The sequence below is a fragment of the Lissotriton vulgaris genome, chromosome 1_1 (assembly GCF_964263255.1).
Source record: "Lissotriton vulgaris chromosome 1_1, aLisVul1.2, whole genome shotgun sequence".
Lineage (NCBI taxonomy): Eukaryota > Metazoa > Chordata > Amphibia > Caudata > Salamandridae > Lissotriton > Lissotriton vulgaris.
In genome coordinates this window covers 2,046,918,706-2,046,943,907 of record NC_141685.1, presented here as the reverse complement: position 1 = coordinate 2,046,943,907, position 25,202 = coordinate 2,046,918,706, and the positions used below count along the sequence as shown (strand labels likewise).

The 25,202-nt window shown below is 48.2% G+C and overlaps 1 protein-coding gene across 4 annotated transcripts in view; it reads right to left on the bottom strand.

Moving 5' to 3' along the window:
* The window catches only part of ABCC9 (ATP binding cassette subfamily C member 9), a 915,119-nt gene that overhangs the window by 744,369 nt on the left and 145,548 nt on the right, over window positions 1-25,202 (bottom strand). For all 4 annotated transcript variants that reach the window (XM_086920457.1, XM_086920444.1, XM_086920437.1 and 1 more), the window contains exon 12: window positions 14,405-14,513. In XM_086920457.1, coding sequence (XP_086776583.1) covers window positions 14,405-14,513 — 109 coding nt within the window. The remainder of the gene's footprint in view (window positions 1-14,404; window positions 14,514-25,202) is intronic.

Below are 25,202 nucleotides of genomic sequence, written 5' to 3'. Positions count from 1 at the left end.
CGGTGACGAAAGAGGGAACAATACTTTTTAAAAGTTTCAAAAGACAAATTAACAGAGAGATACAGGGACAAACATAAAGATCTCAAAGATAAAAATAACCAGACCTAGGAAGTGGGCCAGTAAACACATCAGACTAACAGGCAATGAAGTATAGATATAGAACATACTGTGACAACCTAGACCAGTCAGTCAATGTATCTGCATCATACAATAGCATCTGCAGCCTTTGTTACCCTTATCAAACAGGTGTTAGTCTTATCAAATGGGAAAGTGCAGAATTTATCGACCTCAGTATCATGAAATACTGTCAGATTCCCATTGTCTCACAGAAAGCCATACTGCAGCTCTGAGTGGGACGCTTGCAATTACTCATCTCTGCATTTCAAAGGTCTCACAATCCAGCTACAGTTCTCCATCCTCCTCGCAGCATGGGGGTCTGTGGCATATAGTGCACCTTGCCTATATTGCATAGATTGTACTGGTGTTGGGCTTTATCTTGTAAGAAGGACCCGCGTGTTTAATCGAATGCACAAGATTTACCTTTTGATAAATTGTTTTGTAACTACATTACACAACATGCTTGCTACACTTTCTAACATTAAAAGCAGCTCTGGGCTTTACGGTCTGTGAAGGAACTCAGTCTTCTGTGGTGCTACATCAAAGGTATCTGCAGCTTCCATTGAGATATGGAGAGGAGCCAGCCACTGTGCTTGATGGCACAAGTCAGTGGGAAGCCATCCTGACTGTACAATCAGCAGACATTCCCAGGGTGCCCTGTGAACATACAGCCTGGAAGCATTTATTGTACCACTTTGAGTTATGTGCATTCTGAAGCTTATATGTTTCTACTTTATAACAAGCGGTAAGTCCACATCCCCTAATAGCGATAAAACAGGTGTTTTTTAGCCTCGGGCGTGCAATATCGCTTTGATCAGGTGCAGATTTACGGAACTGGTTGATTTTCCATGAGAAAATACTAGGTGCCGTATTGCTTCACCCATTATTATCATGAATGAATGGACTAATCAAAAAATTAGATTTTGACAAGCGTAACTATAACTCGACAGGGCATCCTAGAGATAGTGGGATCAGAATCCCTTCTGAGGGGAGAAACCAGTCCATTGATTTCACTTGAAAAGAGCTTGGGTTAAAGGAGTTCCTACAGGGGTTAAGGATAGGCCTGGGCAAGAAATTACACTCCGCTTGCGGAGTTTGCAGAGTGTCTCCCACTCTGCACTCTGCGTAGAGCACAGAGGTCCAATCAACTCCACGTAGCGTGGTTTTTTCCTTGCTCGCGCTTGCTAACATTAAGATGGGAAGCACGAGCAAGGAAAATCTTACTCCAGACCACTTCCCAGTGAGATTTCTCAATGCAGGCAGTCGCAGATGGTCATTTTCCCTTGCATTGAGAAACATACGGTTCGCGTTGAGGAAACTGCTGCTTGAGTAGAACATCTACTACAGATACAGAAAGAAGCAGCACCTCTGGGCCGTGGTGCCTATTGCTCTGATTTTACAGCACGGTACAAACACCTAGCGCTAAAAATGTGCGTAAACGGTGTGACATAGTGCACTGCATGTTGGAATTGTTTGGTCAGTTCATAGAGTTTTGTGTAGCTGAAATCCACAAACTCAACCCAGGCCTATTTAAGGGAGAATGCCAAGAGCAAGGAAAGGGGAAGAGACTACTCACATTTCTTCACAAGAAAAGAAAAAAAGTATCTACCCAAGCTTGGAATCTGAATGAGTTGAAGATTGCAAGAACAAAGAATGGAGGGTAGGTACAGCATTTATCTTTGAGATAGGCAGGGACAATGTGATGAAGAGTCCTGTAGACCAGGCAAAGGATCTGATGCATCAAAAGGTTTTCTTATTCTTGGCAAAATATTTTCGTTGGCACTTATGGGCCAAAGGGCTTTAAAAGTTGGGCGTTGCCGTACTGGGAGCCAGTGGAGGTTAAGGAGATGAGGCGAGATGGGTACTCAATGGGGATACATTAAGAATTGAATGAGCTAAAGTGATCTACACCACCTGAAGTTGATGAACAATGTATATTCAGGTGGACTGAGGTGTAAAGAGTTGGCGTAGTCAATGACAAAGCTAACCAGCCATTGGTTCATTGCATTTGAAAGGGGAGGTAGGTTAATGAGGGAAGATTTTTCTCAACATGTGAAGATTTTGAAAACAGGTAGGATCTACCTGAGAACATAGGGCCCAATTAGCAAAAGTTATCTGAGACAAAATCCTAACTTTACGACTTTAGGTATTCACAAAAGACATTTAGTAGTAGTAAAGTTAGGAATCCTAACTTTACTACTACTACTAAATGCCTGCCTTTTGTGAATTCTAAAAGTCGTAAAGTTAGGATTTTTCTCAGTTTAGTAGTAGTAAAGTTAGGAATCCTAACTTTACTACTACTAAATGCCTTTTGTGAATACCGAAGTCGTACAGTTAAGATTTTGTCTCAGTTTAGAAGTAGTAAAGTTAGGAATCCTAACTAAAGTTAGGAATCCTAACTTTACTACTACTAAATGCCTTTTGTGACTACCGAAAGTCGTACAGTTAAGATTTTGTCTCAGTTTAGCAGTAGTAAAGTTAGAAATCCTACCTTTACTACTACAAAAAGCCTTTTGTGAATACCGAAAGTCGCAAAGTTAAGATTTTAACTCAGATTACTTTTGTGAATCGGGCCCTATGAGTTTTAAAAGGAGTTACTATAAAAGGTGATACCCAGATTCCTGACTAAAGCCACAGGAATGGGAGTGAGCTCTTGTCAGGGTGCCAATGGACAGCAGACAAAAAAGAAGTATTTCAGTTTGGTTGCTTTTGAGCTTAAGCAAGTAGGGGCCCATCCAAAATACACAGCCGCCATGCATTAAAACCACCTTTCTGGGTAAGGTAACATTTCCTGAAAATGACTGGATTGTCATGCATTAAAACCACATTTCTGAATAAGGAGATATTTCCCGAAAATGACTTGATTATCTGTGTCTCATCAGCATAGGACATAGTTTCAAACTCAAAGTATCTGAAAATGTGAATCTTATTAAGAATCGGGATGAGAAAAGATCAGGTGCGTAGCTCGGTCAGCCAGGATGGAGGGGGAGTGAGTTTTTTCTTCATATTTTCCAACAGTTACACTGGCATTTAATGTTAAAATACATTATACAATAGGGAGGGCGCATGCAAGGTGCTGAGGAATGGGAGAGGAATACAGATTGGTAGAGTTACTAAGTTAGAGCAAACAGAAGATTTTGAAAAAAATAAACAACACTTGTGAAGGCTTTCAAAAAAGAGAGAAGGAAAGTGAACATGCTTTTTTTATGTGTGTATGTAAAAATGTCTTTATCAGAAAAAAATTTATTAGTGGGGTGTAACACCCCAAACACCCGCCTGAAACTACACCCCTGGTTAAGATCACTGTGGAAAACCGAAAGGAACAGAGTGCAACTTAGATTGAAAGGGAGGAAGAAGGACAGTTTGGGATCTGTTCATGAGAAGAGATCAAAACCAGTTTAGGGCTTTCTGAACAGACGTTATAATCGGATGGTACGGGAAGCAGTATCGAAGACCACCAAGAGATCAAGTAGGTCCAAGGCAGCAGATCCTCTGTGGTCAAGTGCAGATCTGAGATCACCATGCACAGCTAACAGCGATGCTTCTATTTTTATGTACAGAACGAAAACACAAATGAATTGGGTAGAACTTCTAAATTACTGATCGACTGTAAGCGATTTTGGAAAGAAAAGGCAGGAAACGCGCCATGAATATACGACAAATGCAAAAGTCAACTTTTAGGAAAACACATCATAAACATTTGATCTATTTGTTTCAGAGCCCAACTACCTTTCCTGGACCTATAGGAAGACAGCCTTAAGCAGGCAGCTGTCGTCTTCGGATGAAGTAGCTGCAGAATGAACCAGTGCAATCTAGTGTCACACTTCTCCTGCGGCTGTTGTCCAAGAAACCTAGCAAACTGAAATTGAGTGAAAGGCAGCTGCAGTCCTGGTGGAGGAGGCTGTCGAACAGGAGCCCAAACTTATGAGCCACCTCAATCAAGACTAGTTCTACAGTCCATGCCAGGTTGAGTCAGAACAAAAATATTAAATACAGTGAGGCTCATTTACAAGCCCCTTGCGCCACTGGTGCGTCACTTCTATAAATGGAAAAAGTGATGTACGGGCGGCGCAAGGGCTTGTAAAAAAAGCCCCGGTATCTCGCACCCCACGACATGGAGGATTGAAAGAAACACTTTATTGACCTGAAGTGGAGGGATAGGGACCTGCTAGTCAGACACTAGCACAAGATCCTTGCAATTAGGAATAGCCCCATGCCCGAATTGTACCTGTAACTCTGGGTACAGATAGAAAGAACCATAAGCAGCTTCACTAACAAGGGGAGAGTTTCTATTCTCCCCTTGTTAGTGGAGAAGCTGGAAGCTGGAGGGCCACAGAGTCAGGAAAGAGCCACCACATTGCAACATCATGTAGAAGCAGTGAACAAATGTGTAAAATGTAGATGGGGCTAGATCACCCAAGGACCACCTACCCAGGGGAAAGGGAGCTTGGCCATGGCGTGACCATGGATCATATCTATGCATTTTAGCAAAACACGCACCATTGTGAACAGTGTTGGAGGGGGGGCGTGGCTTGGACGCCGATCGGGATGGCGGCGTGAGCTCGCAGCTCCGCGCGGAATCCCGCTAATTCTCCTGTTTTCGGGACCCTAGGCGACCCGAAGACGACATTCCTGCCCTCTGAAGTGTAAGGGGACAGCTGGGCGCAATCGGAGAGTCGCTGGGGGACTGCTGGCCCCGAGAAGATCGAGAGAAGAGGCGGCCGAGGTGTTGCCGAGGGTGAGAAGAAAATGGCGGCGAGGAGGTCGGACGGTCCCGAACTTCAGCCCTGAGCCAAGTTGTCGCCGAGTGGCAAGAGATCCTGCACTCGGCTGCCCGAGGCACTAGGATTGGCGGTGCTGTGTCCTGAGACCAGGGGACGCTGACCTGATTCACCCAGGAGCTCGGGGACCCTCGTTGGCCACCGCCCTGAGACTCATCCTTCCCCCCTCAGGCCGGAGGGGGGTGACGGAACGGAGCCCGTCCACCTGGCCATTGTTCCTGAGAGCGTTGGCGGGGACATTGCGCTGCCCGGTGCCCGGAGACCGGCACGGAACCACGGGCGTAGTCGCTAAACGGGCGACTGGACTTGTGACGCAGCACCCTGGCATGGCGGCGATCGGAGGGCCGATGCCCGGGAGTCGCGAGGGGGACTCAGCGACATCAACTCGGCTGAGTGAGAGTCCCTCCCCGGAGCTTGATCAGGAACAGCGGCTGAACCGGCGTTTGGATGCCATCCTTGATGCGATCTCCTCCACTAAGGAAGCATTGCACAATGACATTGCCCAAGTGGCCACGGGCCTGGGGCTGCTACGCGCGGATCACGCGAAGCTGGCAGACAGGGTCAAGGACCATGACCAGCTGTTGCTGGACCTGAAGCCATCGGTGGTGACCGCGGAGCACAGGATCACGGACATTTTGGCCCGACTGGACTCACTGGAGCGGAGGGCGGAGGATGCCGAAGGCCGCAATAGACGGAACAACGTGCGGGTCGTAGGCCTGCCGGAACGGATTGAGGGGGAGGATGCGGTGGCCTACATGGAGAACTGGTTCCGCACTGTGGTGGCACCGGAGGGGCTTACTCCTTTTTTCACTCTGGAGCGAGCTCACCGGGTGCCTGCTCGCCCGCCGGGGCTTGGCCGCCCCCCCCCCGACCGATGGTGGTGCGGCTCCTCCACTACAAGGACCGGGATCTTCTCATCCAGCGGGCCAGGATGTCGGGCCCGTATGAGGTGGAGAACAGTAAGGTAACGATCTTCCCGGATTACACTCAAGCGGTCCAGAAGAACAGGGCATCGTTCCTCGCTGTGAAGAAGGAGCTCAGGGAGGAAGGCATCCAGTACTCCTTGCTCTACCCAGCCAAGCTGCAGATCATTATGGACGGCACTACGCACTTTTTCCAGACTCAGGACGAAGTTTGGCAATGGCTCAAGTCATATAGAGCGGGGACGGACAGATCACACCAAAGTAGGCGAGACCAACCCAAGCAGCCCCGGGTGAGGCAGTCACAACGCATCAGATCCCGCAACAGGCGCCAGCGGGAGAAACGGGAGGCTCAAATGGCGGCGGAGAAGAGGGATGCGCTCTCAGCGACGGCGGCCATTACAGGGTCGCAACAGAACAGTGAACGGGCAGGAACGGACTCGGGAGGGGAAGGCAGCAGAACAGGAGAGGAACTTTCGGAGGCGGAAAGCTCGAAGGGGCCGATAGTAACCCCACAGACATCGGATGGTATTTTCTGCGGCTGAGATAGACCTGGGACTAGATCAGGACCTCATGGTAGGGTGATATCCTGTTGATGGAGGGCGGGTTGCCGGGAGGGGGAGCTGTGTGCTTTGGAGGGGATGAAGGTGCGGGGTGCGGGCTCCGCAAGCTGGGGTCGGCGGCGACTCACCCCCCTTGGGCCCTTAAGGTCGACTGTGGTGGAGACCACAGGGTAAGAGTGTGAGAAGTTGGTTCAAGGTTTGGATGGGGGCGGCCATTGGGTTCGTGTGCTCTGTCCTGGGGAGTGGGGTTTGGGAAGTGTTTCGGTTTTGGGAATGTTCGGGGGGGGGGCAACTGCAATGGGGGGGCCATGGACCTTTGTTATTTGATTCGGACTGTACGAAGTTGGAATGGGGACATTACCTAACTTGAAATGCCTAACGTGGAATGTCCGGGGGCTGCGGACCATGGTGAAACGTCACAAAGTCCATGCATATCTGGTCCGCAGGGGGGTTCAGATTGCTATGCTCCAGGAGACTCATCTCACCAAAACAGAGTGCGCTGCCTTGCAGAAAAGATGGCGGGGCCAGGTGTTTGGCACCACTTACTCAGCGTATGCCAGGGGGGTGTTGATCTGGGTGAGGGCGGGGATACCCTTTCAAGTGCTGAACCAAGTAGTAGATCCGGATGGCAGGTTTGTGGCGGTGGAGGGGAGGTTATATGAACGGGATGTGGTTTTCTGCTGTGTCTATGCACCGAACACTGACCAAGGCCGATACTTTGATAGTCTCTCGGGGTCCTTGGCCTCTTTCCTGGCGGGTCCGATAGTGTTAGGGGGGGACTTCAACTCGATTACGGATGTTGCTCTGGATAGGTCCCATCCCCCCTAGTAGACTCTCCGGTGCGCAGGCTGGCCGCGCACAGGAAGGACTGGCAGGAACGATGGGGGTTGCTGGATGTCTGGAGGGGGCGGCACAGGGGAGCCAGGGATTATTCCTTTTATTCCGCTCTCCATGATTTACATGTCAGGATCGATTCGGTGCTTTGCGGGGGATCCCTAGCCCCATTGATTACCCATGCGGAGTACCTGGCTAGGACTATATCCGATCATAACCCCCTATTGGTGCACATTCAGTGGCAGAGAGAGCGCTCAGTGATACCAACATGGCGGCTTCGGCCGGAGACGCTAGAGGATTCTGTGTTCAGCGATGCGGTTCGGCAAGGCATTGATAGTTATTTCGGAGTGAATGAGGGCACGGCTGCGAGTAGGTCTACTGAATGGGATGCAATGAAAGTGGTGGTGAGAGGGGTGTGTTTGGGTAGGTTCTCAAATGCTCGTACGACTGTGCTGAATGACCTAATGAAAGCGGAAGACACATTGAGGGACTTGGAGCGCCGCAGGCCGGCTAGGCCAGGTCTACAGGCCCAGTTGTTGGAGGCGAAGGAAGTGGTTGCCACCGAGACGGAACGTTTGAGGTGCTATGACTATAGGCAGTACATCATCAGGGCACACGCAGAAAGGGACAAGGTGGGTACCCTCTTGGCCAGACTAGCTAACCCGGAACTTAGGGGCTGCCCGATTCTCAGCATTAATAATGCGCAGGGAGAGATGGTGTACTCCCAGGCAGCGGTATTGGAACGATTTAGGGGGTATTATGAGGAACTATACCGGAGTCAGCTGGGAGTGGGGGTTCAGGACATCGCGGAATACCTGGGGGAGAGGCAGCTCCCGGTCCAGGACGAGGAAGACGTGAGGGAGCTGGGTAGCCCGATCACGCTCACGGAAATACGGGTGGCCATCAAACATATGGCCCGCAACAAGACGCCCGGGGTGGACGGACTGCCAATTGAATTCTATCAACAATATGTGGACTGCTTGGCGCCCAGGCTGCTGGTGGTGTATACGGAAGCCTTCGAGACGGGGGCATTGCCTGGGTCCATGCGGGAGGCCTTGATTGTACCGCTCCTCAAGCCTGGCCGGGATGCCGCGGATGTGAGGTCTTATCGCCCGCTGTCCATGCTGACGGTGGATTATAAGATCCTGAGCCGAATCCTGGCCACCAGGCTGGCCCCGCATATGACGGGCCTGGTACACAGGGACCAGGCCGGGTTTATACCCACGAGGAGCACGGCGCTGAATATCCGCCGCCTAGTGGGAATAATGGACGCCATCTTGGACAGGGAGGGAGCACCGGCGGTTCTGTCTGTGGACATCGAGAAGGCCTTTGATAGCTTGGAATGGCCTTTCCTGGATGGAGTGCTAGAGAGGTTTGGCATGGGCGAGGGGTTTCGGAGGTGGACGAGGGTCTTATATACCTCGGCGACGGCGAGAGTACGATTGGGCGGCCTGGTGTCTGCGGCGTACCCGGTGGGCAGGGGAACGCGACAGGGATGTTCTCTCTCCCCCCTATTGTTTGCCCTGGCGATGGAACCCTTGGCGGTCCATGCGAGGTCAGGTGACCGATACACGGGGATAGTTAGTGGCGGGCAGTGGCATTATATATCGCTATACGCGGATGACTTGCTCCTGTACCTAGCTGATACCTCGGGGGCATTGGTTGGAGCGATGGATCTGTTGTCTGAGTTCGGCCGGCTGCCGGGCCTTAAGGTCAATTGGGCGAAGACTTGTGTGTTCCCGCTGCGAGCGGGATCGCCAGCCCCTAGCAGCGATTTGGGTGTGGTATGGGAACCCTCTTGCATCACCTATTTGGGTGTCCGCATTTACCACGCGGCTGCGGACCTATTGGAGGGTAACATTGGCCGCTGTGTCCGGGCGCTGCGGGGCAGCTTGTCTTTCTGGTCGACCCTCCCGCTGACAGTCCTGGGCAGGATAGCACTGTTGAAAATGGTGGCGCTCCCCCGCTTCCTCTATTATTTCCGAACGCTGCCTGTCTGGATTCCCCAGGGGGTGTTTAGAGAACTGCGGTCAATGATAATTGGCTTTCTATGGGGGCATGGCCGCCGTAGAGTAGCCCTGAGCACGCTACTTCGCCCCAAGCTGGAAGGGGGCACGGCTGTGCCCGACCTCGAGCTGTATTATCTTGCAGCGCAGTTGCAGGTCCTTACACAGAACGTAGCCAGGGTGTTCCGGGGCCCGGAGGAGGACCGGGATCGGGGAATACAACGCCACGTGCTGTCCTACATCATCATGCAGCAGTGGCTCGAGTTACGGGCCCTCACCATGGAAGAGCGGACGCTCCGGCTGTGCTGGCAAAGGAGCCTTCAGAGAGCGAGGGCATCGCGGCCCTATGCCCCGGAGATCCCGATTGGGATGTTGACGGCATTGCCGCACGGAGGAGATTGGTCCCCGTTGCTGGATTGGGAGGAGGCGGGACTGCAGGTGGTGGGCGACTTGTACATAGATGGGGCTTTGGCACCGTTTGAAGTGCTCCGGGACCAGTTCGGGCTACCTGCTGGGGGCTTCCTCCTACACGCGGCAGTAGTGGCTGCCATACAAAAGCACTGGAAAGAGGGGCTCCTGGAACCCACGACGACTATGGCGTGCCAATATGTGGTGATGGCGGCTGGTACGTTCAAAGCTGTGACGTGCCTCCATAATAGGATGCTGAACGAGGGGCTGGAACCACTCCGAGGGCTCAAGGCTAAATGGGAGGTGAGCGTCGGCCGGCCCATACCGGATACGGCATGGGGTCACATCCTGCGACGCACGTGGAAGGGCACTAGAAACGCGCATTTTCAGCAGGTGCATTTCTATGTGCTCCATAGGGCCTATTTAACTCCTGAGAAATTACAGCGGTACTTTCAGGTGCCGGATGCCTGTTGCCCGCGGTGCTCGTCCCCGGGAGCGGACATGGACCACTTGTTTTGGGGGTGCCCACAACTGGGGACCTATTGGGCGGAGGTAGGGGAACTTCTGAATGAAGTGACTGACAGGGAGGTGGAATTCGACATGGCGGCGTGCCTATTACTCTTGTTCCCGCATACTAAGCACACCAGGGTGACCAGCAAATTCATAGATCTGGGCCTGATATTGGCACAGAGGGAAATATCGTGGCATTGGAAGTCCAGGGGGGGACCCTCACTGCGTAGATGGAAGAATGAGCTGCTGCGGTGGTCTGACTGCGAGAGTGTGCTCCGGATGAAGCAAGCTGTGAAGTTGGGGAATGAGAAGGCATTGGATGCGGCGCGTGCATGGGAGTTAGTGGTACAGGCTTTGCGTGATTCTTTGGTAGAGGATGAGGATGGCGAGAACTAAGCCGCTGGACACCGCGGGGCGAACACAGAAGTATAGTATCACGCACTGTAGTGGACCCATCCAATTCGACAGAACGAGGCACACACCTTAGCAGTTGCCGGGGGAGGGGGGGCTTTGGGGGGGTTGGTTGTAGGGTGTTCGGGGAGGGTCAGAAGCCATTAGATGGTCGCTTGTTAGGGCCTTGGATCTACTGGGACGGTGGATACTATGTGGAGGGTAGAATGGCTGGGTAGAGCGGCCAGGTGTGACGACCCATAGCGCCTAGGGCAGGTCCCGACAAGGGCGACATCACTGACTATCACTGGGATGGCTGACGGGAATGTTGTTGTGGGTGGGGGGGTAAAAGCAGATACGCAAAACGATCTTTCAACCAGGGTCCCTATGGGACGTGCACTGTGATGTGTTCCTCTTGAGCAATATAATATGCCGCCCGGCCTCCGGGATGCGGGCTGAATGGCTGTGTACGACTGGGAATTCTTATTGGACGGGGGGATCTCACGAATGTACTGGCTGATTAATTGTATCCTGTGGTTTATAACTCTGCAATAAAAATATAATTAAAAAAAAAAAACAGTGTTGGATAATAGAGAATACACGCTATACCAGTGAAATGTGCCAAATCTCACAGCATGTAAAACCTCTTTCCACAAACTTGTTTTTGCTGATCTCTCAGCCAATTGTCAATGTGGCAAAAGGCTGCTATACCGTAATTGTACCTGGTATGTGTTACGTAGCAACTGTATAAAACTGAACTTTAACTAACTTTCTGAAGCATATGTATAGCTTGAAACATGTATGACACTCAGATAGCATGATGCAAAAACCACAATTGATGGACAGAATGCAGAACAATGTCATACATTCACGCCAATACAGAGATCTGGGCCTAAATCCATCGTTTTTTTACCCCCCACACCACCCCAGTTCAGACATGGCCATATGCAAATCAGTCTAACCCTGTGCCTCATGGGAACAGTCCAGCCCGAACTGCCAAGCCATGCCTTCCCTGGACTGGAAACAAGCTTCCGAGGACCGGTTTCTGGCATTCCAGCCGTCTTCAGCCCGGCTTGCTTGAATCCAGTGGCAAAGTGAGCAAGGGACTCACGTCTGAGCATACCCATCCCACTCAGATAGCATGATCAACGCAATGGGATAAATGGAGGTTCACATACAGGGGGTGTTGGTGTATGAAAAATAGTAAAGCAAGGGACAAGGTGTATATGCAAAGCAGCTACTACCACATGGAGTCATGTAGAAAGGTGTGAGCATCCAGAAGGACGACAATATTGCGTGGCTGAGTTACTGTCTGAGGAAACCTGTGACATTATTGATGTACTTACAGTCAACCACAGTTGGGCTCAACCCCATGCTAAATATTCCATTAGAGACTGGAGACCACTTTGGCTAGCCACTAGCTGCCCAGTTCACTAGGTTAGGACCAGTCCTAAATCTCTGGGTAACTACTAGATCGTGTTACAAATGCTCTGCAGCCATTTACCCGTGAGGCAAGAGTCTCTGTTTAAGACCGTGTCTCTGCTACTGTCCATCTGTCTGTCCTGGCCAGTTCAGACCGTGTACTTTGTTATAGTGCTTTGCCCCTGGTTATGGCTAGGTGCGGCCGCAATTATTGGTGAGAGCAGTTGCCGAAGGCCATTGACGTATTAGGCGCACCACGCCAGAGCCTATGGAGCAATATTCCTGAAGCAGGTTGAAGATGCTTCCTGGCACTTCGCTTGAACAAAAACACCGGTTTGAGCAGTACTTTTCTTTGGAGGTCTAAATAGGGACAGCAACATAGCAGGTGGAGCTACGCTTCATGTCTATAGTCATATAACCTGTATTTCCCCGTAACCTCTTCGGCCCGCACAGGCTGGATTAAAATCTTTTATTGGACGCACTAGAAGACGAATATTACAAAGTCTCTGTTGGACACAACATCCTTGGTGTGGTTTTCCCCCAACATTTTGCCTACCAGGCTCCTGTTCTGGCTGACTTCATTTTTGTTGGTCTGAGCACTCTGAGCACTTTACCACTGCTAACCTTTGCTAAAGTGCTTGTGTTCTATCCGTTAAACATAGTAAAATTAGCTTACATCAAACTTACTTATTTACTTTACTTAAATGTCCGTAGTAAACTGTTTCTACATGTACCGAGGGGCTGTAAATTAAATGATACTAGTGGGCCTACAGCTCTTATTGTGCCACCGACTTAAGTACCCATACAAACATGTCTCAGCCCTGCTTTTGCAGCTTATGTGTGCAATTGTAAACTGCCATTTCGACCTAGTGAGTTAAACTTGTTTCCAGCCTGAAACTCCCTGTTTAATACATATAAATAATCCCTGGGGTAGGCCGTACACAGCCCAAAGGGCAGGGCACACTGTATCTGACAAGTTAGACATGTAAGTTTAAGTTTTACATGTCCTGGTAGTGAAAAACTCCTACATTTGTTTTTCACTACTGGGAGGCCTACCTCTCACATAGGATAACATTTGAATAACTTATTATATTTAATACATGATAAGGTTCAATTTGGAGCAGGCTGTGGCATTGAGTATGGTGTCTAAAGAATTATAATTAAAAGCTCTCTTTAATGGTAAATTCATGTTTTAAGTCAGAATTCTGAAAATGCCACTTTTAGAAAGTTGGTATTTTCTTGTCCTAACCATTTGGTGCCTACAGCCTGTCCCTCGGTTACATACCTAGGTGTGGCTGGCAGTTGGTATTTGTGTATTTCTCCCAGACAGTGAGCCAAAGGGAAGATAGATGTTGGGAGGATGGGCCACTCTGAGTTAACGAGGGGGAAGAGCTGTGACCCACCCCACTTGCACATCACAAAGGTTCTGACTTCGCATCACACTCCATAGCTCCCTGGAACCACCTCTGCACAACGCCTCTCTTCACCTAGACCTTGCATCGCCTATGCTGCAGGACTCATCTTTGATGCGGGACTCTGTATCTCTTCGCAACCAGGATTAAGGTTCTGTGTTCAGCACACTTAAGTGGGTCCCTGTAGCGGGCCCATGTACCATTACGTTGGGCCTTATCTTATGACTTTGTTGTGGTCTAGAGCGACCAGAAACCCACAGGTGCCGCCCAGTGCTTTTTGGTTCTATTTTTACTAAACTCATTAAAACTTGCATTCCTCAGGATCTCTTGATTGCTTTTTTGTGATTTTTAGTTGTGAATTATTTATTAGCATTTAGCCTATTTTTCTAAATTGGTGTGGGATTTTTTCTTGTGTTGGTTTTTCACTTTATTACTGTTTGAAGTGCTGCACAAATACTTTACACATTGACTCTAAGTAAAGTCTGACTGCTCACTGCCAAGCTACCAGAGTGTTGCACGCAGGTTAACTGGGAGTTGCTTTTGACTTCATCTTGAGAAGGAATGTAGTTGCTGTTTGAGGAGGGTTTCACCGCCTCGACCAGTAACCTAGTTTCTTACAGGCCCCAACAACTTTAGGACACATACATAACTTAGTGGGACAGGAAGGATTCCTTTGCTCATCATTACACTTAGAAAAGGTAACTGAAATCTGGATTCAGGGGTTAAGTAGAAACAGTTTTCTTCTCTATCCTTTACATGATAAAACCCAGTCCCCTTAATTACATAATTTCATATTTCACATATAAATTGCTTTCTAGGTTCTAGGTGATTCTAAATAAATATCCTGTGGAGGACACATTTATTGGATTATATGAACAAGCAAAATAAGTTTAAATACCTGTATTAGCTAGTAAGCATGAGCTAGTAGAAGGTTTAGAAAATATTAAATTGTGGCTGTAATTAAAACAAACTGATATTTTAAGAACCATACTTTGTGCTCTGAGTAAAGTATCTTGACTTTGAGGTGTTTTGAAAACTTACAACTCCTGTGTGTTTCCTGCATGGTTCAAAGGGACTTGAAGAACCTCCATTCCGCCAGCCTTCTTTACCAATTTCATCACTGATAAAGAATTCATTTAGCTTCTGTACACTGAAACAAACAAGAAACAAACCAGCATTTCATATACACATTTCACATGTATTTGGATAATTGCATTACAGATAAGCACTAACAAACTGAGACTATGATAACAATCTTCATTCCAGTTGCAGAATTTGACTCTTTATCCCCTCCATAATAGTTCTACTCGATTATTCTTTAAAAAGGGCATCTAAATAAGGACCTGCGATGCATTCCATTGCCTTTGGGAACACAAATATATTACCTGGAATGTGTCACCTCCTTATAGGAACAGGAAATAGTGTAGAACGTAACCAAAGATACCTAATATATATCCTTTCTCTTAAGGCTAATGCCAAGGAAACCATAGTTGTAGAACAGACATCCCTGTATGTATATATCGGGAGAATGCCTCATAAAGGAAACTTTGATGTTTTTTCTTAATGGATTCCAAACACTCTACATTCAACAGTCAGACCTAAAACATTATTTATCTCTTTATCTTGAGTTTTAAAATACTATACATTTAACAGTTTATAAAGATTCTGACCTTATGATAGGTGCCAAAGTAAGACAATGTTTATGTTTTTGTCTTTAATGAAACGTTTTGGTAAATATTGAGTATGGTGTCCCACTCTTTGGAAAATATACATTGATAAAGCAAATACAATAATGTTCATAATAATTCTGAAAAGCATGAAAAATCGATTGGTGCATAACATCTTCCCCTTACCTAGATACCTTTCCAGATAATTGGCTTGTGGTTTACTGGCCTTTGGAGGACAATTATACTCTGTTTTACACACAAAGAGCTTTGTCAGTGGAATACAGACACAAAAATATATTTTGTCTAGTCTCTTGAATCTCGAAATACTAAACATGCAAAGATTCCTCAAAGGGAAGGTGGTTGAGCAAACGCTATGACACATCACTTATTCACTGACAGAAGAGATTCACAGCACTGTTTCAAGCATATCAAAGTTAAACGTTTAAAGATTATGAGAAACCAAACATATTTATAGCTTACTGACCTACTTTTTCGTCTTTCTATCAGCCAAATTATGTCAAATTGACCAAAGAAATAATAATATATTTATCATGATAATTCCCAAACATGTATGCTGGACCCATCCCTCTCTGCAGGTTCACCCCCATACCTTTTGCCTTCACCCCTCCTGTTTTGCTGAATGAATTTATGTTGGCTTTATGACTGCTAGCCAGTGCTTAATTGCATGTGCTCTCTCACTAAACATGGTACAATTGGCCTACACCTAATTGACACATTTAATATACCTGTAAGTTGATAGTAATTTGTACTACATGTACCCTGGGCCTGTATATTAACTGCTACTAGTGGGCCTGTTACACTCATCTGCCTCCAGAATACACACAAAGATACCTGTCACCTGTCTTTTATAACCCCAAACTACTTGGATCCTTGGCAAGGGAAGGACTTTCCAGAACCAGATGTGAAGGCAGTATTGATGGTCCCCTCACTTCATAGGCTGGCACTTGCTCACCTGGGGTCCTGCTCAACAGCGGACTTCATCCTCTCCAATCTCCCGCACATCGGCTCGAGATCTTCTGAGGATTGCGGAATCATTGTTCTCAGGCTGCGGAGCCCGAACAAACATGGCCGATGCCCGGTGGAGCTGCCAGACAGCTGTAGGGGAGATTAGCTTTGGTTTTGCCACCATGGCCGTCACCTACCCAGCAGGGCATCTGGCATAGTCTCTCCTCGCCTCTCCTGAATGCCTCCCGCTTCCCCTATTTTCTTGATGATGCCCTGATGAGGGGTTTCTTTCTTCCGTGGTGGCAATTGGGGGGGGTCGCTTTCCTCCGGCCATCACCTGCCTTTCCGGAACGAAGATGAGGTTGCCTGTCATCCTGCTGTGCTGGAACAAGAACCAATGCGTGTGCAGCAATGAAAGACACAAAGCACTGCTGCCCTGCACCACAGAGCTTGCTTCCTTTCTTCCAGAGTTGGTCGTCCTCCTGAGCGGCTGTTGCCTCTTCACTTCCTGGGACTGCTGCCTGTACATCCGCGCTCTCTTCTCCTGCAGTGGTTTACCGGGGAGAGAGCAGCGATTTTCGACCTTGCCTCCCTCCCGTTCCAAGCTGCTGCCTTCCTTATTCAGCTCTGTTTTTGGGGTGGTTTTGAACTCTGTTTTTTTTTGGTCATTTTTTTTGCATTCATCTAGCCCCGCCATCTTGTCTTTGTAACTCTTGAGGTCCGAGTCCTTGGTGACTCCATCTTGTTGTTTGGGTGGGCCCCAGACCGTTCCTTGCCACTAGCCAGTTCCCTCTGTCTCTGGTTTGGTCTTTGCCCCTCTTGCTCAGCTTCACTGCGCTCTTCATGTTTCGGCTTGGTGTGACACCCCGTCCACTTCCAATTCTCTACCCCACCCAGTAATGAAGTCCAGCACCTGTTTGTTTCTGGATCCCTGGACCCTCTCCAGTTTTGTTCAACTTGTTTTCTGACTTTTGGTATCCACAGAAGTTCTCTTCTCCATTGCCGGTCATCCTGACTTGCTATGTACTCTTAACCATTTACTTTTACCCCTCTACCATCCTTGCTACTTGGACCTGTTTCTATTTTATTCGTATGTTCTAGTAACAGATGTATTTTTGTAATAATGTCTTTCTCCGTGCTATATTTTTATTCTAGGAAATTATGTAACTATATAACAATATTCTGTTGTAACCACTCCTTATGTAAAGCGCTCTGATACCTCCCGGTATAGCCAGCGCTATATAAAACTCTTCAAATAAATAAATAAATACAATCAGTACACTCCTGCACTTGTAGATGCTACAGAAGGAACAATGGACCTATGCTCGTCCTCCCCGGCTACCTAAATAACTCCAAAAGTCAGTTGGCAGCCCCCTTGTCTAAGCTAAAGGGACAAAGCAAGCTCCAGAGGGCTCCTTGCAATCTGCCTAGCTGACCTGTTGCACCGGACCTGCAACAGGACCTGCCTGAGCCCTTATGACCTCTGCTGGAATGAGTTTATTATCCCCAAGAAGTTCCTTCCTAGGTCCTGGATCATTGGCTGCCATCAGAGAGAGAACTCTTCCTGGCTTAACTGAAGTTTCCATCAAATCCAGTGTGAAGTGGAATGAAGCTCCTGAAAGCCTCACCGCACAGCTGAGAGTTTCATCGGAACCCATCCCTGAATGAACAAAGCCTCACCACAAGGATTAAAGCTTCACCTGATGCCAAGCAACATAAAGTCTAGTGAATCCGCACTGCACAACTATAAGCTTAACTGGAACTGATGCAGAGCAACTCAAAGCTCTGCCCCTCTGCTGAAAGCCTAATTGGATCTGGAGCGGAATGCAGTGAAGCCTCACAAAGCGACACTGGGCAGACCCCGCACCAAGGACATAAGGTATAACTCTCAGCAGGCCAAACTTGGTCCTGTGACCGGCCTGCACTCCACTACCCATAATTGGTGCTTCGTCCTTTTTTTGGCGCTATATCTTCTTAAACCTTTACATTTCAATATCTCCGGTTTTACTGATTTCAATGTTTGTCATTCTGAAATCATTTTATTTATTAAAATGTACACTATTTTTCTAAATTGGTTGTGAGATTTTTCTTGTGTTGTGTTTTCACTTTATTGCTATTTGTATGCTACATACATACTTTATAGATTGCTTTTAAGTTAAGCCTAACTGCTATTGTGCCAAGCTACCAGAGAGTTAAGTACTGGTTAATTTAGAGACTTTTGTCATCAACCCTGATAAGGATTGTGGTTGCTGCTTGAGAATGGGTTTCTACCTCTTTAACCAAAAACCCAATGTCTTACAATGGAACCATAATATATACTCATTTCAAAGATGTATGCAAACAGGAAGGTTACATTATACATTTAGGCCTTCATTATAAATTAGAACTAAAATTCCAATCCCTGTGCAAAAAAGTTTGCACAAAGTTCAGAATTATGAGTTGTGTGATAATTATCATACACTCTCAGTTTTCTCCTGATACATAATGACAGGTCAAGCCTGCCGACGTTTATTGGGGTGAAGGCCGTGGAAAAGTGGATACATGCAGACTATGGTGTGTTAAACACAGTTTACTCAAGTTATGCACCATTTTCCTTTTAAAAATTTGGAAGAGGACGTATTTGCCACATGTGGTAAATACCTAACGATGGCTTAATGATATTTGCCACATTCAAATGGTAAATAATCCACTCTATTCCAACAAACTCATACTGAAGGCCTTAATGCATTACCCTCTTGACTGATTTTATACAAGTTGTGCACAGATTTGGCAGGGTTTTATTATTTACTATAGTTCAAAAAGGATGTGCGCATTTCAGTGTTTAAATACAAGGCTTTCAAAGGCTAACTGAAATGGAGAACCAGTCAATGGGTGATATCAGAAATCTAAATGAAAGTACCAACACCTGCCAAATCTATGCAATATCTTCTGGTGAACTGCTGAGGGAACATATTGTAGGGTGGTAAGCCTCCCTATCTGTATTGACTGATCACTACACCAACTGAAATTAAATAAGCATTTCTATTTTCCCTTACACTCATAGGCATATGTGTTGTATGCGGAGTCCAAGCACATTATTATGTGTAACACTATCATGACCTATCTTCAGTGCTCGTGCACTGCTCCCTGACACAAGCACAGAAAGCATTACATAGTGTTGTCCATATAAAGCTGAAGTCTAGGTTTTCTGCCGTGTTGGAGTGCTAGAACTAGAGTGACTCGTCCCTGGATGCACTGAGGGACAAGTGCTCAATCACGGAGATTACAAGCGTGCTATTCATCCGTGAGGGTCTCAAGGCGTGGGGGCGGGGGCACGTTCTGTTCAGGCGAAAAGCCAGGTCTTGAGTGCCTTCCTGAAGGTTTTCAGGGTGGGGGCGCATCTGATGTCGATCGGGAGCTTGTTCCAGTTCTTGGCCATGATGTAGGAGAAGGCTTTTCCCTCTGCTTTTGCTCTGCTGATGTGTGGGGTCTCGGCAAGGACGAGGTTGGTGGATCGGAGGTCTCTTTTGGGTACGTGGAGGGTGATTCTATCGTTGAGGTATTTGGGCCCGGTGTTGTGGAGGCATTTGTAGGTGTTGGTGAGTATCTTGAAAGTCACTCTCTTCTCGATGGGGAGCCAGTGGAGATTCTGAAGGTGTTGGCTGGTGTGTTTGTGTCAAGGGATACCGAGGACGTGTTTGTCAGCGGTGTTCTGTATTGTTTGGAGCTTGGGAGCAGAGACTTGTTTATGCCAGCGCAGAGTGCATTTCCGTAGTCCAGTCTGGTTGTTATTACTGTGAGGGTAATTGTCTTCCTTGACTTGGGCGGTGGGGGGGGGCCCATTTGAAATTTCTTACGGAGGATGCAGATGGTGTTGAAGCAGCTGGAAGTGACGGTGTTGACCTGTCGGTTCATGGAGAGGGAGGAGTTGAGTATGATGCTAAGGTTTCTGGTGTGGTCCGTAGGGGTTAAGGGGGCTGCCGAGGGCTGTGGGCCACCAGGTGTTGTTCCATGCTGATGGAGTGGTTCCGAGGACGAGGACTTCTGTCTTCTCTGAGTTGAGATTCAGGCAGCTGTTGCTCATCCAGGATGCGACCTACTGCATTCATTCCTGGAAGTTGAGTCTGGTGGGGTCTTTGGTGAGGGAGATGATGAGCTGGCTGTCATTGGCGTAGGGCACTATGCTGAGGGCATGCTGTCTGATGATAGTGGCAAGGGGGGCCATGTAGAAGTTGAAGAGGGTTGGGCTGAGCGGTGATCCCTGGTGCACTCCGCAGTTGATCTCCATGGATTCGGAGAGGAAGGGCAGCACTCTGATCCTTTGGCTTCTGTCAGTGAGAAACGAGCGGATCCAATCGAGGGGGGGTTCCTTGGAAGCTGGTGCGGTGCAGTCTGGCGGCGAGTGTGCGGTGGGAGACAGTGTTGAACGCTGCTGACAGGTTTAGTAGGATCAGGGCTGCGGTGTGGCCTTGGTCGAGGGTTTTGCGTATGTCATCTGTGGCGGTGAGTAGGGTAATCTTGGTGCTGTTTTTGCCGCCGTATCCGGACTGAGAGGGGTCGAGTATGGCGTCTTCAAGGAACCTTGTTAGTTCTGCATTGGTGGTATTCTCAGCAACTTTTGCCGCAAAGGGGAGGAGTGAGATGGGCTGGTAGTTCTTGATGTCCATGGGATATGTTGAGGGCTTCTTGAGCAGGGGTCTGACTTCTTAGCATTTCCAGTCATTGGGGAAAGGGCCAGTCTTGAAGGTGGTGTTGATGGTGTGTCGTAATTCTGGCACGATGTTGTTGGTGTCTCTGTAGTAGATGTGAGGTTGGTAGGGGTCTGTGGGGGCCCCCGAGTGGATGCCTTTCATGGTCGAGGAGGTCTCTTCAGTCGTGACCGGTGTCCCTGTGGAGATGGTGGGTTGGTCAGGTGAAGTAGGATCTGAGCTTGTCGCAGAGGACATGGGAAGGGGAGACATCCGTGGCTTCACAGTGAATTCCTGGATGATGCTGAAAAGTCCATTAGAGTTGCTGCAGTTGGCGAGGATTTTGATGTGAATGAAGGTTCTTTTGGTGGATCTGATGCATTGGTGGTTCTCAGTCATGGCGTTCTTGTAGGAAGTATGGTTTTCAGGTGTCTTGTTGTTTCTCCAGTTCTTCTCCAGGTGTCTGCAGGTTTGTCTGGCTTCTTGGAGATCGACAGTGAATCAGAGAGCCATCCTGGGGCACTGCCTGTCAGAGTTGCGGGCAAGCTGGTCTGCACAGCTGGAGATCCATGTGTGAAATTCCCTGGCTGTGCGGTTGGCGTCGGTTGGTGTTGGTTGCCGCGGTGGGGGTGTCCTCAGTGAGGGTGGAGTTAAGCTGCTCCTCAGTGACTCTGCTCCATGTCCTTCATGGAGGGTGCAGAGCGGGTTTGCGCGGCTTGGGTCTGTCGATGAGGTAGTGTTCCCATGGTGGTTGATCCCATGGGGGTTGAGTGGTGTGGCTGAAATGGACGCTGTTCCCTCCTGCAAAGATTGGATCAAGGGTGTCTCCTGCCTTGTGTGTCGACATGGTGATGAGTTGTTTCAATCCGATGTTGGTGAGATTGTCCCAGAGTGTGGTAGAGTTGGGGTTGCTGGGGTTGTTGAGATGGAAGTTCAGGTCTCCCATGAGTATGTAGTCCATGGAGGCAATGGCGTGGGGCGCGATGAGATCAGTGAAGGTGTCGGGGAAGAGGGCCCGGGGGTCTGTAGGCGAGGGTGTCACAGAGTGTGGAGTTGGGGCTGGTCTGGATCTGGAAGTGCAGGTGTTCGGTCACGTAGAAATTGTTCTTTGAGGTGGAGAGTCCTTCTCCCGGGTGGTTGGGGTGGTCCTTCCTCTGGATCTTGTACCTGTCCAGGATGACCATGTCAGGGGCCGAGGAGGCATTGGTCCAGGTTTCTGTAAAAAAAGAGGGTGCCCAGAAGGTTTCAGATCTCTAAGGCATGTCTGTGCCTGGAATGCACGTTGAGGAGGATGCCTCTTAGGGCGTCGGCGTTGTTGGCGGCAAGGGCAGTGGTGAAGGTCTGGCAGAAGTGGCGGCATGAGAACTGGCCATGGTTTGTGTATGGGGTGGACTACTGGCAGTTTCTTCAGGGGTTGAGTGCAACGAGGGAAGCTGAGTCGTATCGTTAGATGGTTGGAGATCCAGGGTCCCTGGCTCTGGTCATGGTCGGGTCGCAGGCGGGCACAGACGGGCTTGCCTTTGGCGCACCAGCAGCATGATCACGCTGCAGCTGCAATGAAATAAGTGAGAAGGTAGGGATGTGCAGCTGAGAGGCGGGAGCGGGAACCGTCAGGGGGGAGGGGCTAAAGCAGAAGCAGTGGCGGGCTGAAACAGGCTAAAGTGCAACAGAAATAAAATAGCAAAACACAATGGGCAGTACACCTAGAATAACACAAGAAACAACACAACAAAAATAAGTAGAAAATCAGACGACGCACAGCCGGAGGAGCGGAGGCAGCATGAAGCGGGCACAAGCCACCCTGGGCATCCTACAACACCTCCCAGGAGGAGGTGAGCGGGGTCGGCAGTGAGCATGCAGACAACGGAGCTGCGGGGAGAAGAGCAGGTCTCAGACCAAATGCTCTATGCAAGGCAGGGCATGCATGCCCAATGTATGATTTTTGTAGGAATAATACACATTAGTACTCCTAAATTGAGTATGGTTTTATGATAAAGCGGTGTGTTACTATCATTAAGATACTGGAGAACAATGAGGTCAAGGGTAGGAGTGCAGAACGTTTTTTGTTTTCATTGAATAATTTGTTTGGCATATTTATTGCCAGACTATTAATGGGGCAATTAATGACTCTTTGCCTTATGTATTGGACATTCCTATATTTTCTGCTTGATTTTGTAAATTTCATGTACACTTGAGGCATAATGCATGCATTAATATCTAAAGGCATGGACATGTAGGTGTTATGTAGCTTATATAACTTATTAATTTGACAATTATAAAAAATTATGACTCTGGTGGTTTCCAATAATCGGAGAATATCCCCTGTTTTAGTTATGAGTCTTCTCCCAAAAAGGAGAATTATTCCAGTGTTATCCGACCAGGCAAGTGAAAAAAAATTGAAAATATTTACAGTGGGATCAAAAGTACCCAGATGGTCATGTGTATGCTACTTAATTCAGTTGGATCCCATGATTAACACTTTCAATAGACGAAAGGAGCATTAGTCAGTAAGAGTATGTGGGTGTCGATTATTTCACATAGGCATTAAATCACCAGCTATTGGCTTATATGTATTTTCACTATCAGCTGCATCAGTTACATCAGCTCACTGAAGGCTTTTTAGCGACAACATGCCTACCAGTAGAATGATAGATTTTTGTGATCTTAACAGAGCATAATAAATGCCAATGGAGGCACTGCAGAAGCTATAATAGCTTCACATGTGGCATTACAGCAACTTTTCGTAGGCCATCTTTGGTATTACAGAAACTTCTCCCTCCTCTAAATGGCACTTCTTACACTCCATGTCTTTTGAAAGTACCAGCATTAATTATATTGGAGTTCAAATCTTGGTGACTAAAGAGGCTCCACTTTGATGATGGTTGGTTGTTTTGCAGTGGTATAGTTTGCAGTTATGGTATGTTATGTTATATGGGGGATTTCTATAGCGCTCAGCTACTCCGAGGAGTGTCCCGGCGCTTAAGATCCTCAACTGTACAGATGGGCGGGAGAGCAGAAATACTTTACTGAGTGAAAAGCAGGGTTTTAAGACTCTTTCTGAAGGTAAGCAAATTGCCAGTGGTTCTTAGGGACAAGGGAGGGGCGAGGAGTTTGAAGGAACGTCCGCCGCACCTAGCTCGCCGCGTAGCAGGAACCACGGCCAAGGCCAGGGTGGCAGATCAAAGTGATCTGGAAGGCAGATAGAACTTCATCTGTTTCCGGAGATACATAGCACCCAGTCCATGCAATGCCTTAAAGGCCATTGTCAATGTTTTAAAGATAATCCGCTTTTTAATCGGGAGCTAGTGAAGAGTTGTAAGAAGAGCACTGGCGCTGGCCCTCCTGGTGAGACCAAATATGGCACGCGCTGCAGAGTTCTGGACAACTTGCAGGCGAGAAAGGAGAATTTCAGGGAGGCCCAGGTACAGTACATTAGCATAATCTAGGCGGGAGCCAATCAGTGCCTGTACCGTAATTCTTCTATGGTCAAATGACAATAGGGGCAGAAATTTCAGAATCATCTTTAAGATGGCAAAACATTTGCCCACCAGGCCCGATACCTGGAGTTTGAGCGTGAGGCCATTATCAATTTGTATCCCGAGATTTTTAGCGACCGTTGAGTCACTAGCAGGGGGAAACATAGCGGCAGGCCACGAGGCCTACCACCTGGGGTCAGGTAGGCAGCCAAAAAAAAGTACTTCCGACTTATCGGAGTTGCACTTGAGGCTGTTCCGCTGAAACCAGCTAAAAACAGCCCCAAGGCAGTCCCTGATGCTCTCACCATCAAAGTCGGACCCCTTGTCGCACGTGAAAAGAAGCTGGGTGTCATCAGCGTATGACACGATCTGAGCTCCACGAGCCTCCGCCAGAGCCGCCAGTGGGGACATATAGATGTTAAAAAGAGTGGGGCTCAATATAGAGCCCGGAGGCACTCCCACCTCCAATGGCGGCATCCTGGCACAGAAAGGGGGAGCCCAGACCATTTGTTGGCGATTGGCAAGGAAAGATTTAAACCAGCTTAACACCGACCCCCTAAGACCGATCTCCCAGAGTCTAGAAAGGAGACGGTCATGGGGGACGGTGTCAAAGCCCGCCGAAAGATCAAGCATTACCAACATGGCTTTACCCCCGGCGTCCAGAGTTTCTCTTATGGCCTCGGTGACTTCGAGCAACGCTGTCTCGGTGCTCATGTTAGATCGGAACCCTGACTGCGACAGGTGTAGGATATTGTGTAACTCAAGAAAGTTGGCAAGAGTATGATGGACATGCTTCTCAACCACTTTCGCTAAGGCGGGCAAGAGGGAGATGGGTCTGTAATTTGCGTGGACTCTGGGGTCAAGGTTGGGTTTCTTTAAAAGAGGCAGAATCAGGGCTTCTTTCCATCGCAAAGGGACCACTCCTGTGCTCAAAGAGAGGTTAAGCACAGCGTTGATTAGGGGATTAAGCACATGCGCCACTTGTGCGATAAATTTTGCAGGGCAGGGATCTAAGGGGGAACATGATTTTAATTTAGTCAAAGGTCCAGAGAGGTTAGAGAAG